Below are 18,581 nucleotides of genomic sequence, written 5' to 3'. Positions count from 1 at the left end.
TATGTATATATATTTAAAAGACAGAATGAATAGGTTCAATTAAACAAATACTAGGAAAAAATAATAAGCTCATAATTTTTTAAAGTGATCCATACGAACTCAGACTGCCATTTCTTCAGGAGTATCCTGCTTTATAACAGTGCACTCCTGAAAAGCTCAGGTCAGTGTTCTGTAAAATCACTGTAAGATAAATCTAGAATTAATCATTCAAAATAATAAAACAGTTTATAATAAGTTTTTAAGAATGTGGCTTGTTTTTATGTTGGATGTTGTATTCTTCTCATGGGACATGATCTTGTAATATGTAGCTGTTTCCATGAATACAACTCCTGGAAAAAGTTTCTCAAATTTTAATGAGAGAGTAGAACCATATAATGTGAAAAGTGTTATGTTATATCCAGCAAAAAGGGTCTGGGGTTTTTCTTCCTAAGGAATGAAATTATGCTGTATAAATGAAATAAAAAGGCAGAAAATACAACAGTGTTATGTGTGTTCAATAAACATCCATTTATTAATGCATATGCCAGAGGATAGTATTGTACTATGCGTTTGAAGAAGTCATTAACAAAGCAATTGCCTAACAATTTAACATGAAATAGTGGATGTCTCCCGTATGTGTTTTCACATCCAGTAACAGAATGGTTCTGAGAGTCATGATACTATTCATTTCTGTCCTTAGCATATCAGACCAGCTTATTCACAAAACACAATCATTGTAACAGATTCTTGTTTCTGCATGTGTATGTTGTCCACTAACAGTTATGACCATAAGTACAATTACGAAGTACTGTTGTACAGCCAAGTATTTAGATACAGACTCTAAAAAGTCAAACCATAAAAACACAGAAAATGCAAATATTCATAAACTATTTCATAATGAAAATCCAATCTAGTTATTTTTTATGTACCAAGCTGTACTAAGTTGTTTTCTTATTGTATCTTATGCCTTTGTGCTCAAAAATAACATAAATTACAAAATTATAAGCAATTTCTTCAGACCTTATTTTACATTTTTCATTAAATAGATGAAGACACGTATTTTTGCTCCAGTGCAATATATAGTAATGCTGCATTCAGTACAAATTGTTGACTAGTTTTAAAAAGAAAAAAGCAATTAAATGATTATAGTGCTAAATAAATAAGGAGATAGTCATAACTGTCAGAGGGAAAACACTAACAGTATAGTTACTTATTATAGGTAATTTGAAGAAACAAACCTTCCATTGCATTTCTAAATCCCTAATCCGATGACTTTCTAAAGAATGAAATTTGGTAAAGCCAAGACATAGTGCTAGATGGCAAATGCATCAACTTACCTTTTTTACAAATGTGATGTGACCTTGGCAGTTTTAAAGAACAAAGTTTTGTCAATATATCAAACATTGTTAACAAACTCTATTTAGCATTGCTTTGTATAAGTTTGCTTTAATAGCATTTCTTCACAGTGATATTTCAGAAAGGTTGGAAACTGGTCAGCATAAAATATTTCCCACCTTTTCTATTTTAATTTGTATGCAAAAATCATCACAATAGATCTGCAACTATAAAATTACAAACACTTTCTAGAAGTGACTGTATTTCTAGTTATGATAGAAAAAGTTCTTTGTATGACATCTACAATGAGGTAAGTCTAAATAAAACAGAATGTGGGTAACAAATGCCTTCTGATCTATGGGCAATATAAGCTAATTTAAAAGACAATGGACAAACCAAAACCAAAACAAAACAAAACACCTAGTTGTGTTTTAGTATGTTTAAAGGATGAGAACTGGTAATGAAATGAAACATTTTAAAAGATATGCTGGATATTTCACTTTACATCATAATTTTGGCACTTCATGGAACATTTATTTCCCAAAGACCAGAATTGGTATAAAAAGTTCAGCAAGTTTTCCACATACTTTGTGGACACTGAGTACTGGCAAACACTGAAACATAGTGAACTATTAAACATTCCCATGTATTTGCACATGCATGCAGTAGTCAAACAGTTATAGTTTATGAATTCTTGAAGATGATATCTTGCAGTATTTGTTTAAGCAGTCTCTTCAGCAGATCTTGTTTCAGATTTCAGTCTTACAAATTCTTTAGCTACGTCATCGTTGGTCCTCTGAGAGAGTATTCTAAGGATAGTCAAACCAGTTTCATCCAGGGAGACATTTTTCAGAAGGGGATACCATGCCCCGTAGCTTCCTTTTTCTGCTATGTTCTGCAGCCGAATTACTGTCATTCCGATAATTCTATCTTCTCGGGCAAAGCAGTAATCTTTAACTGATAGATGAAGTTCATAAGCCCCTGGCCGGTTTTCATTACCTAGAATGCTATGTGGATTAAAAAAGAGAATTTTGAGCAAAAATTTTACTTCACCTAGGGATCAATAAGGTTCTAAAATATTGTTGAAAATTTTATACATTCCTCAGAATACTATTTGGCAAATAGAGTATCATGGTGTTTTAATTCTGATGTAAATATCATTTACATTTTATGTACATTGTTTTTACATAGATATTACTTAGCAGTCTAATTTAAAAATTTCTTTCCCTAGATAAAAATAGGAAGTCAGTATGAATATACTTTACTATCTTGATATTGAACATATTAATATAAACTTTAATTAAAATCTGTTATACTTAATTCTTGGAGGCATGGTCTTCTCACTGATATAGGGGTAGGATGGGGTTACTAGGGGGCTTGGCCAAGGTAAAGGGTAGTTCTTGCAAGAATTTCTATGCCATTTCAACATGAGTTATATTTTCTTTTCTTTACCTCAGGCTCCTGGATATACTATTATGTCTAGGAGCCTTTTCTCTGGGGAATAAACAACACAGACTATCAAGCTAACACAGACAACAAGATTATTCACAAGATGCCAAATTAGATACAAATCTCCAGAGTAAATCAGTTCCAGTGGAGCGTGATGCTTCAATGCCAGTTCTTTCTGATGGCAACAGTTAGACACCTGTCAAGTGTGGGGCTGAGGGTGTCCTCCACTAATAACAACTTGGCAGTGCAGAACTGAACATAATGAAGAAGGCTGAGAGGTAATACACTGAGAATAATCCTCCCCTGCCCCTTATTTTACTTCATTCTCAGATATCCTTGACTTTCTAATGAATGCACATCTGTTCCTCAGCAGTAGAAGCTTCCAAATCCCTTCCTTTTCTAGGTGACTTTTTTTAGATCAAACATTTGCAGAGTCAAACTTTTGTTTCTTGGCAACACTGATAACTGAAGTGTGTATGTACTTTAGACACAACCGAAATAATGTGAAAGAAACTGGAAGCCTGATGAGTAAGTATAGAAGTGCAGAATATGATAGGAACCAGATCTTCTGAAGAATTAAAATGTATCATAATGCTGTCTTTTTCCCGGAATCATGGTCTTGGTACCTCACAGTGTTATATCTGAATGTTGTGTGATTCAAGTAATTCCTAGAAACTTAATTTAATCAAAATTTGCATATAATTTAGAGAGATAGATATGTGGAATCTTGTGAGCTGGTTTATTAGGAAGTATTATGGATATGATTAATCTATTAGAGCCATTTTAATAGATGTGGTAGGTTAGCTAAGTTTAATGAGTGGTAACAGAGTTTAGTATTCAGAATTCAGTGTGCTGAAAAGTCTCTGGGAAACTAAGAATGTGAAACAAACAAGCAAAGAAGACCAAACCAGTGAGAAAGTATTTCGGTAAGCATGTGTGCATATGTATGTAAACCCCAAGGTTTGGTGCGGTGTCCTCTCTTTGATTGTAGCTCAGCTCATCTAGATTCATGGAATTACATCTACATGCAGATGATTCTCAAGTTGTATCCAACAATATATGTGATACCTCTTGTGGAATGTACTACAGGCATTTTCAAATTAGTAGACTTAAAACAGTACTTGATCTCCTCATCTCTTGTCCCGATTCCCTCATCTCAGTAAATCACTGTCTATCCACTGCTTATGCAAAAAACCTAGAGGTCATCTTTGATTTAATTCAGTGCCAGATACTTGCATTTGCCTCAACTGGATATATTTTTCATCCTTCTCATTGTACTTTGCAACAGAATGCTGACCTGTAAGGATTATATCAATGAAGTTTCTTCATACTGAGGCTTCTAGTTGGTTTTGGCCACAAGGGAGGCACTTCAGGAAATCAGAAGTAATGATGAGAATAAGGTCAGAGTCTATTTCCCTGGCTCCTTTTGTTTGATGCTGCCTCTAGGATACTGTCCATCCCTAGAAGGCCATTACTCTTTTTGAGGTGGCTGATGACATAGGAAATTTTTGTTTTCCCAGTTTTAGTAACCAGTCTTCCTCTCCTTCACGTACAGTAGGGGGAATAACCTGGCCACTCCTGGCCTCAGATTACATCACTATTGCTTATAGTCCTTCCATTCTCATATCCTAGTAAATTCCTTTGTAATAAGGCTATCTTGAATTATCCTAAATTAAATGTTTTCAGGAACCTAATCATATATTCTTTCTTTCATGTGCTACCTCGAGTCGACTAGAAGTTCTATAGATGCTACTTCCAGTACCTACCTAGAATCTTTCCTCTTCTTTCCATCTCTCTACTATTTACTTCCACTTTCCTACTACCATCTGGTGAGTCAGTATTACCTCTTGCCAGAACTACTGCAATAGACTTCGGACTTCTCTTCACATGTTTAGTCTTGTTTCCCTACAATTATTATTTTTATACAGCAAACAGAATAATCATTTAAAGATATAAATGAGATCATTCATTTTCTTATCTGAAAATTCTTCAAGGCCTCCTATTAAACTTGTAATGGAATCTAGTCTTCTTTACCCTGACTGCAAAGTCCTGTGTCCCTGTACTCTGGTCAAGTCTTCAAACTCATTTCATCTCATTCCCTCACCTACCGTATACTATTTCTTAAATATGCCAGGTGTGCTCCCACCTTAGTCTCTGCACTAGCAATTGTGTTTGGCCTGAGATGCTCTCAACCCACATCCTTGCATGATTGGTTCTTTCTTTTTCCCCTACAAGTTTTAATTTAAACACCACATGCTCAGAGGGGCTTTTGCAAACATCCAATCTAAGCACCCAATCAACCAATCTATTATATCAGCCTGTTTCAATTCTCTATGTGGTAGTCACTATCAAGTGATAACTTTTTGTTTATTTGTGATTTGTTTACCATGTGTTCCTCACTTCTAGAGAGTAACTTCCATGAGAACAGAGACCTCCTGTTATATATACCAAACTCCTAGAATTTGGCCTGATGCATGGTAGACACTGAACAGCTGTTGAGCACTGGGAGGAAAGTAAAATCATAGCTGTCTTAATTTGCCAGGGATGAGAGATCAACAGGAATACTTAAAACTATACGTTTTGCTTTCCTTAGCAAAGCCCAGTGCCATTCCTACCCTAAACCCCTCAATACATTTAAGATGTACAATAGCTATTGCCTGGCTGAATAGATGAGTCGGGTAAGGACTTACAATTGAAATGTTTCATTGTACTTGGGTGACCATGTGTTGCTTTTTGTCTTTGTGCCTTGTTTTCTCTTCTTGTCTCCAAGGTTGGGTCCCAGTATACAAACTTCCACAAAGGGCCTGAACATTGCAGTGGTCTGCCAGTTAAGATCATTAATAGCAATCACTAAAAACCAAAAGAGGAAAGGAATACTAAATGTTAGCAAACAAATGTGTGGAATCTTAGCCTCCCCTTTGGTCCTCAGAGTAAACTTTTAAAAAAATGATGTATCAAACCATAACTTGAACTTGATAGTGCCCTTACTCCATTGATAAGAAAATATCCTTGAAGAACAAACAATTTACTCTCTGGAATGTACTTGATTTAGCTTTAAGCTCTAAGCTGTGTGGCATTGGTATGGTAAAAAGTTAGTTGTAATTCAAATGTCATTTGTTACTACTGAAATGTTATCATTCCTCTCAGTTAATTAAGCTCTATTGGTTAAGTAAAAATGTGATGTTTTTCATATGAAAAATGAAGACATGTTCATGAACTACCTAGAAAATATACAGAAAATAAAAAATAGTTTAAGATAAAGTCTATAATTTTATCAGTAAGAGTAAATGACTTAATACATTGGTACGTATACTTTCAGTATTTAATTACTTTATTTACAGAATGGGATCAATGTAATATAGTCATATATATATGTGTGTGTGTATGTGTGTATATATATGTATACATATATGTATACATATATAATATTTTATAATTTATATATTATTTATGTAATATATATATTTAAAGTCTATCATGGATACCTTTCTCATTAATTATATATGTTCCAATTAACTATATGGATATTCCATTCTGTATTTAACCAGTCACCTATTGTAAATGTTATGGCTGTTTCCTAATTTCAGGCATCATAATTCTTCAGTGTAGATTCTCATATGTATACTTTTGTTCATCCTTTGAAAATCTTTTAAAAAAGTATATTATAATTAAAATAGTTAAGTAGAGGTTTCATAAAACTTTGGGCATTTGATAAGTAGACTCAAAATATTTTTGAAAAATATTTAAAGACTGACATGTGTAGGTAGGCATTCCCACTTACCAATACCGTACATAATCTTTTATAGACTATAGCAGTGTTACTTTTATAATGCAAACATACACTAGGTAATGCAGTTTAAATGTGTTAGAAGGACATGGTTCTTAGTAAGGTGGATAATGTGACTAAGTCTATAATGATATAAAATAGAGAATATGGTTCTATTGAGCAAAATATTAACCATTAAATTTCACCTTAAAAATGACCCAGTGTTTAGATTGTATTTTTGCAGTGTAAAACCAATAGACTGAACTAGTCATTAAAAAAAAAAAAAAAAAAACAGTTTTGGAAATCACGTAGAAAAAGAAGTAAATAGGTAAGTAATGTGAATAGTAATGATGAGGGAGCTTGAGGAAAGCTGAGGGCAAAGTGCAGGCTAACAGAACCCCTTCCCCAGGTGGGACACATATGACATTCCTGGATACTCCCAGCTACAACAAAACAAGAAAGGACATAAACAAACAAACAAACAAACAAACAATCCAAAACAAAAAAAACCCCACAAATGGTTAAACTGATGGGCATCTCCACCAGTTAACCAGAAAAATGCAATCCCATCAATAGGCCCAAGTCTAGGAACTCCCTACTGTCTTAATGTTAATGCCTTGCTGGAGGGAAAAACAACCTTAGCTTGACAATAGCCAGGCCTGAAGTAAGTCTTTAGCATGTGAGTCTCTTTGGAAACTCCTACTTGACTTTATCTCCCCCAACTCCATAAAAAGATCACCCCCACACTTGCAGTGCAGCTCTTTCTGCCCATAGGCCCTGTCCTTGTGCTTTAATAAAATCACCTTTTTACACCAAAGACCTCTTCAAGAATTCTTTCTTGGTCTTTGCCTCTGGACCCCACAAACCCCCATCTCCCCAAAACCTCATCAGTAAGCATAAACTGACCTAACATATAAAATTTCACAGGTTAAGGAGCCAACCATAGCAGCAATCTTCAATGTATATTCTAGCATCAACTAGAGACAATGTTCAATGTATATAGTTTTGACATGTAATCAACAGTGTATTTAAACCATTTAGATATTTCAGATAATATAGGCTAAATATCTGTGCCATTGATTTTTTTCAGTTTTAGATCAAAAGTTCTGGTTTCAGGAAAAAATCGTGAGCATGTCCTAAAATCATTAAATATTTTTAAAAATAAACCTCAGAAAAAATTGTATTTTTTATATTATTACAAAGGTTAAAATCTACTAGACTGATGTATCTGGATTCAATATATACCTTTTACAGTGACTTTATGCTCTCCAGTTCCTGGGGTAGTGGTGATGTCCACATGAACAGAAATCTGACCCACTGAATCTTTCGAGGGGCGACCTGCAAACAAGCAGATATTTACTGGCTTGAACTTACAGGCTACTTTAATAATAGACGTACACATTTTCTGCATTAGGGACTTTAAAGTGTGTTCATGGAAATGAATGGTTCTTTTCATTAATAGCACATAATAGGTATTGATAAATGTTCACTAACTTGCTATGGAGATGTGAGGCTTTGGTATAATCATTTTGAGCCCACTGAGCTAAACTTTCATATGGTCCACAGATATCATAAGATACCTTGCTAGTATAGTAGTATTACCATTAAAAGAACTTGCAGTTGCCTTACTAAGCACTTAATTAAGCTCTATGTTGCTTATGGACAAAGATGTATTATTGCTTTTCATTCCTGTAAGAGCTCTTCTACAAAATGCCATGCCAAAGCACTGGGGCCACCAAGATGGCTCTGTACAACACCTGCTTTCATGAAGTCCGAAGCAGTCCAGGAGAGACCAACCTATGAACATAGTGCTGCAATGTAGTGTGATAAGTTCTATAATGTATATTTGCAAGGTCTATTCATGGAATAAAAACGCATAGTCTATCTCCCCTGGTAAAGGTTAGTGAAGGGTTAACCTGCTGTACTGGAAAGTGCCTGTGATTTGGTGTCAGATACATTTGAATTCAAATCATAATTATATCACTAATGATTCGCTGATCAGAATGTGACACTTTCTCCAGTCTGTTTTTTTATTTGTAAAAAAGGGATAATAACACCAACCTCTTAATATATACACATCTATTAACATGTGTGAATATACATATTTTTCCCCACAAATAGGAGCACATGTTCTATCCTTAGGATTACCCCTATTTTTTCACCTAAAACTATGTTATTAAGATGATTCCATTTCAGTATGTATAAAGCTATCCTTTGTTCTTTAATATACCCTCGGATATTACAGCACTAACTATGATGTAATTGTTCAATGAGTACTTGCATGAAAATAAATCACTGAAAGGTTTACAAATAATTAAAACATTAAAATATTTAAAACATTTAAAATAATGTTTGACTTTTATTCCATTATATGAATATATCATAATTTAGTGAAACATAATTTGGTTTCCAATCTTTTGCTATTATAACCAAACTATAAAGAATACTTATTATTAATAAGTTTATATATCTTCTTTGGGAAAATGTCTATTCATATCTTCTCATTTTTTAATTGGATTTTATTATTATCTTTTGGTATTGAGTTGTGTATGTTCTTTATATATTTTGGATACTAACCCTTTATCAGCTATGACATTTGCAAATATCTTCTCCCATTTACTAGATTGCTCTTGCGTTTTGTTGATTGTTTCCTTCACTCTGAAGAAATTTTTATTATGGTGTAGTCCTGATAGTTTATTTTGGCTTTCTTTCCCTTGCCCCAGGAGACATATTTGGAAAAATGTTAATAGAGTCAACATCAGAGCAGTTACTGCCTGTGCTGTCTTCTAGGATGTTTACAGTTTCGGGTCACACATTTAGGTCTTTAATCCATTTTGAGTTTACTTTTGTATATTGTATAAGAAAGTGGTCTCATTTCATTCTTTTGCATGTAGCTGTCCAGTGTTTCCAACACCATTTGTTGAAGTAATTGTCTTTTTCCCATTGGATATTCTTTCTGCTTTGTCAAACATTGACCATATAGCTGTGGTTTATTTCTGGGTTTTCTATTCTTTTCCATTGATCTATGTGTTTATTTTTGTTCTAGTGCCATACTGTTAAGATGACTATAGCTTTGTAGTATATCTTGAAATCTGGGATTATGATGCCTCCAGTTTTGTTCTTCTTTTTCAAGATTGTTTTGGCTATTCAGGGTCTTTTGTGATTACATATACATTTTAGGATTATTCTAGTTCTGTGAAAAATGCTGTTGGTATTTTGATGGAGATTGCATTAAATCGTTAGATTGCTTTGTGTAGTATGCATATAATACTTGTTCTTCCAATCCATGAACTATCCCATAGAGATCTTAACAATTTATCCTCTCATATGCAATATATGAGATTAACAGAATCTTAACTTTTTGTAAAAATAAATGGCTAATGACCAAAGCTGGAAATAAAAGTTCTAAGAGACTTCCAATTTCTACCTTCAGAGAATCACTTTCAGGCCAGAACCTCTCAACAGGACCTGCTAAGAGCTAGTTCACCACAAGGACTTCACTCCCTGCCCCCGCCCATCCCATTCCTCTGATAATAAAAGGATTGAAACAAAGAAAGGGAGGGGAGGATAAGAAATGCTTTCTTTACCTGGTAAAGGGAAGAAAACTCCAAGCAAATACTCCTAAACCTAGGAAGTGCTAGGAAGCTGGTCATTTCATTTTTGAATTAGTGGTTTCCTTAGCAGACAGTATGACCTGACCAAAATGGGGGGACAACCAGCCACAGAGTGTGCCAGGACTATCTCTTTAAATTCACGGTTCCATGATAATGTTAAAAGTAGATGTGCTTGTCAACTTTCATTTGACTCTCCAAATTTATTTTCCACCCTTCTCCACACTGCCCTCTGCCCTCTGCCCTCAGAGGCTGACAATTTCACTGATGTCTCTACACTCTAGTGTCTATTTGGGTCTGGCCAATGGGAAGTGCTGGCAAGACATGAAAAGGAGGGAAGAGACTTCAGGTATTTTTTTCTTTAGTCTCCTTCCTGTGGGTTCACCTTGTGCTGGCAAAATCCCACAACCAAATATCACAGTTCCCCTCCATCTGCTCTCACTATGTGACAGTATTTTTCCTGGTTCTAGCTGCTGCTTCCTCTCTTGTTACTGTTAATGCAAGGAGTAGTTCAACAGTTCACTATTCCTTTTGGTTTCTTTATATCCCTTGCCCATACCTTTCTACATACTTTCTTTATTAAATCCTTTCCAAAAAATCTCAGTTAACCTCAGTCCCTCAGTTCCTGCTGGGACTTTGGTTAACAGAGATAACGTTTTTGATTTGCTCATAATTTAAATGAAAATGCTTCTGGTATTTTCCCAATAGTTTGTTTTGTGGAACAATGAGACAATCTTTGGGAGGAGGAGTAGAGCTTAAAATAAAGACACTACTTAACCACTATTATTGTTATGGATTTTACAAGGGAGAAAATCCTGAAGGAGGGTCCTGAAGGCTGAGTTGAAATTCATCTTTTAGACAAAGGGGCTAAAGGAGATAGCATGAGCACACATGTGGAAGTCTCTTAAGTTTTTGGCCATGAGTGGCACAATCAGATTTATTTTTAGAAATAATTCTTCTCATTTGAGTAAAAGATGGATCATTCTCATCACTACATTCTCTTGTGGAAAGACTCACGCCTACCTCTCACTGTACCATGTATTGAGTCCTAAAAACCCAGTGCTTTCCTAGGATGCTTTTTTTTTAAAATTTATTTTGAGAGAGAGAGACTACATGTGAGCAGGGGAGGGGGAGAGAGAGGGAGAGAATCCCAAGCAGGTCCTGCACTGTCAGTGCAGAACGCCATGTGGGGTTTGAACTTACAAACCATTAAGATCATGACCTGAGCTGATATCAAGAGTCAGACGCTTAGCTGAGCTACCCAGGCACCCCTCCTAGGGTGCTTATGATGATCTTTTAGTTAATCTGTGTTGTTGGTCCATGCTGTTCTCATGAGCCTAAATCTTGAAAACTTTCTTCATGTTTTCACCAAGACAAACCACATGTTGGGAATACCCTTTATCCATTATCCTATGAAGCCCTGTCCAAACACCTCTACTACAAAAATATTTTCATTTTTTGTCCTATAAATAATCTGCGATTGTGATTTCCTCAAATACTATAAAATCCTGGGCAATGGAATCAGACTGCTTTGATTATGAAGATGCTCTCAGTCACTGAGATAACACTTAATTAAAATTCCATGGACTTTCATTTTCTTATTTTTAAAGCAGGGATAAAACCACTTACCTGGCAGCATTGCGGTGAGGTTAAAAAGAGATAATTAAAAAATGTATATAGACTATATTGAGTCTTGCATTTAACAGCTGCTAGTAAATGGTTTCAAGTTTATTATGATAATTCAATTCTTAATAAGAGAATATTTCAAAGTTGTTAAATTCCTTGAAGATTCATGCATAATGCCCACATACAAAAATTATGGAAAAAAATCCATGGATATTATGATTATCTAGATCAAGGACTCTAAGTAAAGAACTCCAGAGTGATGGACATTCTGCCCAAAAACTTTGGAATTCTCCTTTCTTCACTAAGACTTTCTGGGTTGAATAGAATAGAGATAGCAGATATGTAGAGCCCTCAAATGTCTAATAGGGAAAACTCCCTCTTTATAATGTGAAATGTTTTATTAACCGAGAATCTGGTGAAATGAGTTTTCTTGATTAATAAAAATTTTTTGTCTGTTTTTTTCACTATTGTTGAAATAACAGTCGATGAGAAAAGGCCTCTGAGCAACATGGAAAATTCATCCAAATTGCATATTTGCCTCTTGTTTCACTAAGGATCAGAGCCCGATCAGTGTCTGGGTTTGTGGTTAAAACTTTTACAGATCATCTTCTATGTATTCTATGAGCAGTGATGCAGCAGTGGCTGGTGTCTTCCCACAGTAAACATCATGAAATGATGGTCAGGCAAGTTACTGATTTACTGTATTTGTAAGTGCAAAAGCCTTCCATCAAAGCACTCAACAGGAGGTGTCATTTCTTCGTCTGAGTTTCTAATCACCAAGTAACTTAAAGTCTTTAATTGTGTTGTTATAGAATTTGAGAGATTTCTATGGTAGAAAACAGAAAATTCTAGCAAGGAAACTGGGTTTCTGTCTGCTGTCCTTATTTGGAGGAAAATTTTTATACTCTTTTAAAACAACAGCTTAAGAAACTTGCCTAAAACCTCTTAAAAGGTACTGTTTAAATGCACAGATAAAAGTTATCCCCTTTTACAAACTGCTTTTCTTCAGTCTTCTTGTACATGCTGTGTGTGTGTGTGTGTGTGTGTGTGTGTGTGTGTGTGTGTGTTTCCTAAGGAGATAGGGACAGTTGCATTGGGAAGAAAAATAATAATAAAAATCATAATTATATACTCAGCAGTACCTGAACACTTCTGTGAAACTGCCTGGGTGGAAACATTTACTAAACTCTAAAAATACACATTTCCTTTTCTTACACAAAATGTGAAAATACTGCTCAGTTAAGTCAAACATAGGCATAAAAAATACAAGTGTCACATTAGTGTCACAGCCCTAAACAAATGGAATTAGGAAGGAACTAGTTTAAAAGGGTTTTTCATTATTGCCATTATTGCTTTAATAGTTATGCTATTGACGATTGTCACTTTAGGACTCCAGGTCCTGCATCCATGGCCAGGTGTTGATACCACTCCCTAGCAACCAGGTTATACCTGGTAATGTAGTTAATTATGCAGATTTTTTCCTTCCTAACTACATTCCATAGGGGCAGGAAACCTCTGTGAATAATTCATACCTTTTATCTCCAATTATATAATAAATTTATGGTATTCTTTTGATAGGTACTAATGACCAATTCCTTGATTAAATGTGCAAGCAGTCCTCACTTTGCAGTGTGATATGCCCAGATTTCATTTCCCAGGGTTTAATTAAATAACCTCCCTCTCCCAACAAACAGGTTCAGATTTCAGCTACCATGGTATAGAAAATGTGTATCACTGCATAAGGAACAAATATTCTTGCTAGTATTTTAGTCCACAAATCACAACATAAATAACAGATCTGTCATCAGTAATCAACTACGTTGCTTCTTTCAAAGTCTGGTAGTGTTCATCCGTTCAGTTTACACACAGCAAGGTGTGTAGGTGTGTTGCTGCCTTGATTCCCAGTGATAAACCCATGTCATATTTTACAAACATGGATGATCAAAAGAGGGAATCGGTCAGCAAAGATGAAAGTGCAGCAAAGAAAGAAAAAGTGGTAACACTGGAGTAGAATTTGCATAGAAGGTAAACGAGTTAGTTGACAAGATTACAGAGCTTGGGAATGTTGACACTACCACCAATGGGGAGACTAGAGAAGCAGCTGGGAACTCAGTGAAAGTGAACTTAATGACATAAATGAACAAGGAGATGAAGATGTCCTGGTGGAAGTGACACTAGAGGAAAAACTTCATATTAAAGGAACTCTGGGATGTTATGACATTGCAAGTGGAAAGGATAAATTATCAGTAATGGATTCGGACTTTGGAAGGAGGAGGACATTCCACCGAGGCACGAGGCACGTGGTGAAAAGAAACTAGTTCTCACTAGTCTTGATAAGACTAGTGAGATTTATTCAAACTAGTCTTGATAAGATCTTAAAAAGAAATAAAACACTTTAATTCTCAATGTTTTTAGTATTTCCAATTACAGTGTGTTAAGTGTTTTACTATTCATTTTCCTATACATTTATAACTGACAGTAAAAGGTTTTGTGTCTTTTGACAAAATGTTTTCAGAAGTCATGAATAAATCCCTATTTTCCCTATTAATTAGCAAAATTGCTTTGCAGAGTTGCAGTTTGCTCAGTAAAGTGGGGACTGTGTACATATGGTTGAATTGATTCATTTACTACTTTTGCAGGTGCTGAAACTATAGAAGTTGCTTACTTAAGTGAGATGTAAGTTACACGTGTGTTATACTTTGCAATACACTTTTCCTCCCATCTGGCAGGTTTGGTTTGCTATAGCCTTGAATCTGATTGTCTAGCATTTGTACTCAGTGAAATCTGTTGATTGCCTATCCCAGGATAAAAGAAAGGAATTAAACAAAAGCATTTTCAAGTTGAAGAAAATATATATTGATCAGGCAGTTATTTCTCAAAGAGGGAAAGGCAGCATATAAGAGATCGCATTTCCCATGGAATGGAATATAAAAATCACCTAATATGGTGGTTTTTATTCATTTACTTAACAATTTTTATGAGCACCGAATGAGAATTCAAATACAGGCTATGCCTGTTACATAATCCTGACTATTCAAAATCCATAGGAATTAGACGATTGTGTCTCAAACCAACACCTGGGCTTCTGAAATGTGTCCTTTGTCACCAACATTAGTAGGTCATGATTACCAAGCTTTCCACTTCAGGAATGAGTACAGCTTATGTGAATAAACATTGGCATGGTGGAGGATGAAAGAACTGCTTGCTTTATTTGAAGTCTTTTTTAGAAGAGCAGCTTTTGAGGATAAAAGATCCTAATTACTATCAGATTATGATATACCATTACAACTCTAAAAGAGGTAGCTTCTCATCCTCCATAGTTTTTGCATATTCTGGGAGGGAATAAATAATACTGTAAACATTTAATAATGATTATTCATGTGGTATTTTAAGTCGATAATTACCTCTACGTCCTCAATAAGCATCTTGTAAAATATTAGATGAAAAATATTATAGCTTCTCAAGTGACTCCTATATGTTAGCCAAACCGCCTAAGCCTCTCAGAAGCGGGGTTGAATCTGCTCCCATGGATTTTGGGTGGAACTCTCAAAGGGGGAGGGGCATGAGGACTTCATGAGGGACAACCTTTCTGGCAATGTCACAGTTGAATATCAGAGCTGGCAGTTTTGTGACTCCAGGTGGGAGAGTAGCCTACTTCCCTTAAGTTGTTAGACATCATCAAAGATGGTAAATAAAGATGGTAGATAAAAGATGGTAAATAAAACCTTTAGGATATGTTTAAAAAAAAAAAAAGATGGGGGTTGAATAAACCAGGAAGTGGCTTATTGACTTGAACCTGTATCCTTCTCTTACCCCTTCTTGGGCTTTCCTCCTGTTTATTCCCTGTTCTTTGCTCATTAACTCCACAGTGTTTAATATATATTTGACGAAGTTCATGGTAATTATAATGGGTAATTATAATGGTTATAATATATAACCATTTATGTTTGGCAGACATGGTATTAAGTGCTTTAGATGTAAGATCTTGCTTTGATATTAGATACAGGTAATGTATATATTTTACAGATAGTAAAACTAGGGCCTAGGTGTTCCTTGTCCAAATCACTAAATGGAAAAATTGGGATTTGATTTCAGATCTCTGGCTAATAGGGTACAGTATATCCCATGCTTATTAAATAGCTTCTTTTCTTCCCTCCCAGCTCTGTCACGTCAAAAAGGAAACAGCAAACTCTGTCTTGGTGTTCTGTTTTGTTTTTTTTGTTTTGTTTTGTTTTGTTTTATGGCATTTAAAATCTTGCTGAACTAAAATGCAGTCAAGATGTGAAATGAAAGATAAACACCATACTACATAGATGGATAGCAAATGCATATGTAAGATTATTTGTTTTTATGTGATAGCATTTAGCTTGCATTGGTAACTTTTTATTTTAAACTCCCCAGTATTTTACCCATTAAACTTCATAGTAATCATTGAAATGTATATTTAAATTAATTTTGCTTCTTGGAACAATATGGTTTCTTAGATCTTTGTGCTTTATCTTTAAACTTATTACTGATCGAAACATATTCCTGCTTTACTTCAGTGAGTTTCCGTAGCTAAAACATGCTGAAGTGTGTCGCTGTGAAAGTCATCAGTGATTAATAAGTTTTGAAATAAGTGTCAAATCTTTGAATTAAGTCACTGTGCTAGCCGGGTAGCCTTTTAGAATTGTTTTGGGAAAAAAATTGTTTTGGAAAGTTTAGTTATTTTAACTTGAAATATTTTAGGACTGAGGGGCACCTGAGTAGATCAGTCACTTGAGCATCTGACTCTTGATTTCTGCTCAAAGCATGATCTCACAGTTCTTGGGATCGAGCCCCATGTCAGGCTCTGTGCTGAGTGTAGAGCCTGCTTGAGATTCTCTCTCTCCCTCTGCCCCTCCTCTCCTTGCTCTCATGCATGCTCTATCTCTTTCTCTCTAAAATAAAAAAAAGATACATTTTGAGATTGAAAAATATGAATAGTTTTTAAAATAAAAGGATGTTAGATCTAAACAGGGCCTTAGGGACTATTTGATCTATGCACCCCTACCTGCGAATGTTGGATGTATCAGTGACCAAATAGTGCTGAGAAGTGGCTATTTATCTTACTGGTTTACCTGAATGTATTACCTGAATAGATCATTTTCTTTGAGAATGAATAAACATACAAAGCTTAGTAAGGGGTTTCTGAAGAACAAAATCTATAGCATAAGAAAAGGGTAACAATATCTCAAGGACTCAAAGGAGAAAGCCTGTCACTAGAAATGATGTTCCTAAAGAAACCAGAATAAAAAGTGGAGCCATAATAAAAAGTAAATTTTTGGAGCTAAAAGATTCTAAATTTTTAAACAATTCAGTTTGTTTCAGAAAAATAAAGCAAAAAAATATATAAAGGTAAAAAAAGGAGAAGAAAGGAGAAGACGAGTAAAAAGAAGAGGATAAAGAAAAGCGAGAGGAAGAAAGGAGGAAGAGGGGGTGAAGAAATATATCCAAGAAGAAATAGGAGAGAATTTCAGCTGGCCTTTATTTTTCCTCACAAAATAAAATTCAGAAGGAAATGGAACAATGCCTACAAAGTTATGAAGGAGTCTATGATCCTAGAATTTTAAATCTAGCCAAGTTGTTTCTCAGGTGTGAAAGAAACAAATTAATGTGCAAAAATTCAAGAGCTAAGAACCTTTTTTATATTTTATATATAGATACATATTTTTTCAGAGAAGACTGGAGAAGTTGTGTTGTATAAAGCATGGCAATGAGTATTGGTACCATTTAAATACAAGAATATATTATATTGTAACTATCAGATGGATATCAAATAGATACATATCCCTTATTAGATTTGAATTTATGAGGGCAGGCATAGTCTTCTTAGTTTTATATTCTGAACGCCTATCTCTGTGCCTCACACAATGAAGCAGCTCCATAAAGGGATGAAAGCACAGAAGTTTGGATGATGTGTGAACAGGAGGGCAGATAGTAAGAAGGGATGAACTGGGGGGTGCCTGGGTGGATGAGTCGGTTGAGTGTTGGACTTTGGCTCAGGTTGTGATCTCAGGTTCTTGAGTTCAAGCCCACATCAGGCTTGCTCCCATCAGTAGGGAGCCCGTATCAGCAGGGAGCCCACTTTGGATCCTCTGTCCCCTTCTCTCTGTCCCTTTCCCACTTGTGCATGCTTTCTCTCTCTCTCTCTCTCTCTCTCTCTCTCAAAATTAAACGTTTGAAAAAAAAGGAATGAAGTCTTTAATGGCAATATAACTTTCAAAGGTTTGTCTCTTGGTTCTCATGTTGGAATATTGGGTGAGTCAGTGGTGAAACAATGAAATTATGGACATACTCAATGGAGATTTTCCTTATCAAACTAAATAGGTAGTGATCTATGCCTGGCTTCTACACAGAAGTACTCTCTTCTTGTAATGTAATAGCTACAGAGAGGCAAGTTACCATCTTTCCAGGAAAACTGTGAATTCAAATAGTTAAAAACTATTGTGTGAACAGGTGATTATGAAGAATTTGCTTTGTAGCAGCTTAAAGATACTCATGGCAGTTTCTTAATTATAGAGATTTTGGGAGTTTGGGGTTGTGGGTATTAGCAATGGCACAGGTTCTATTGATATTTTGTTAAAATGACACAACACTAGCAATAATGAAAGAAGAATAAAAAGATAAATCCTGGGGAGAAAAAAAAATTAAAATTATAGAGGAAGTCTACAAAACTAGATATGAAGTTCACCTGAAGTTTTTATACTATGTAAAGATTCATAAAAGGAAAAACAAGAAAATTATTAAATATAAGAAATAAGGAGAGAAACTTGATAATTAATTAAGAACCTCTC

At 35.0% G+C, this 18,581-nt stretch overlaps 1 protein-coding gene across 5 annotated transcripts in view; it reads right to left on the bottom strand.

Annotated features, from left to right (window-relative positions):
• Positions 1–483: 483 nt before the first annotated feature.
• The window catches only part of UNC13C (unc-13 homolog C), a 627,591-nt gene continuing 609,493 nt past the window's right edge, over positions 484–18,581 (bottom strand). For 4 of the 5 annotated variants that reach the window (XM_086710726.1, XM_086710727.1, XM_025918786.2 and 1 more), the window contains 3 exons: positions 7,775–7,867; positions 5,454–5,613; positions 484–2,321 (listed from right to left, as the gene is read on the bottom strand). In XM_086710726.1, the coding sequence (XP_086566852.1) occupies positions 2,036–2,321; positions 5,454–5,613; positions 7,775–7,867 (539 nt within the window). In that variant the 3' untranslated portion in view covers positions 484–2,035. Of the gene's footprint in view, positions 2,322–5,453; positions 5,614–7,774; positions 7,868–18,581 lie in introns of those variants that run through there. The other variant, XM_086710729.1, reaches the window with a different exon arrangement.

Source organism: Puma concolor, chromosome B3 (genome assembly GCF_028749965.1).
Source record: "Puma concolor isolate L17-30 chromosome B3, mPumCon1.1.hap2, whole genome shotgun sequence".
NCBI classification, from domain to species: Eukaryota; Metazoa; Chordata; class Mammalia; order Carnivora; family Felidae; genus Puma; species Puma concolor.
Note: the sequence above shows the minus strand (reverse complement) of the source record. Positions and strands in the feature narration are given on the sequence as shown.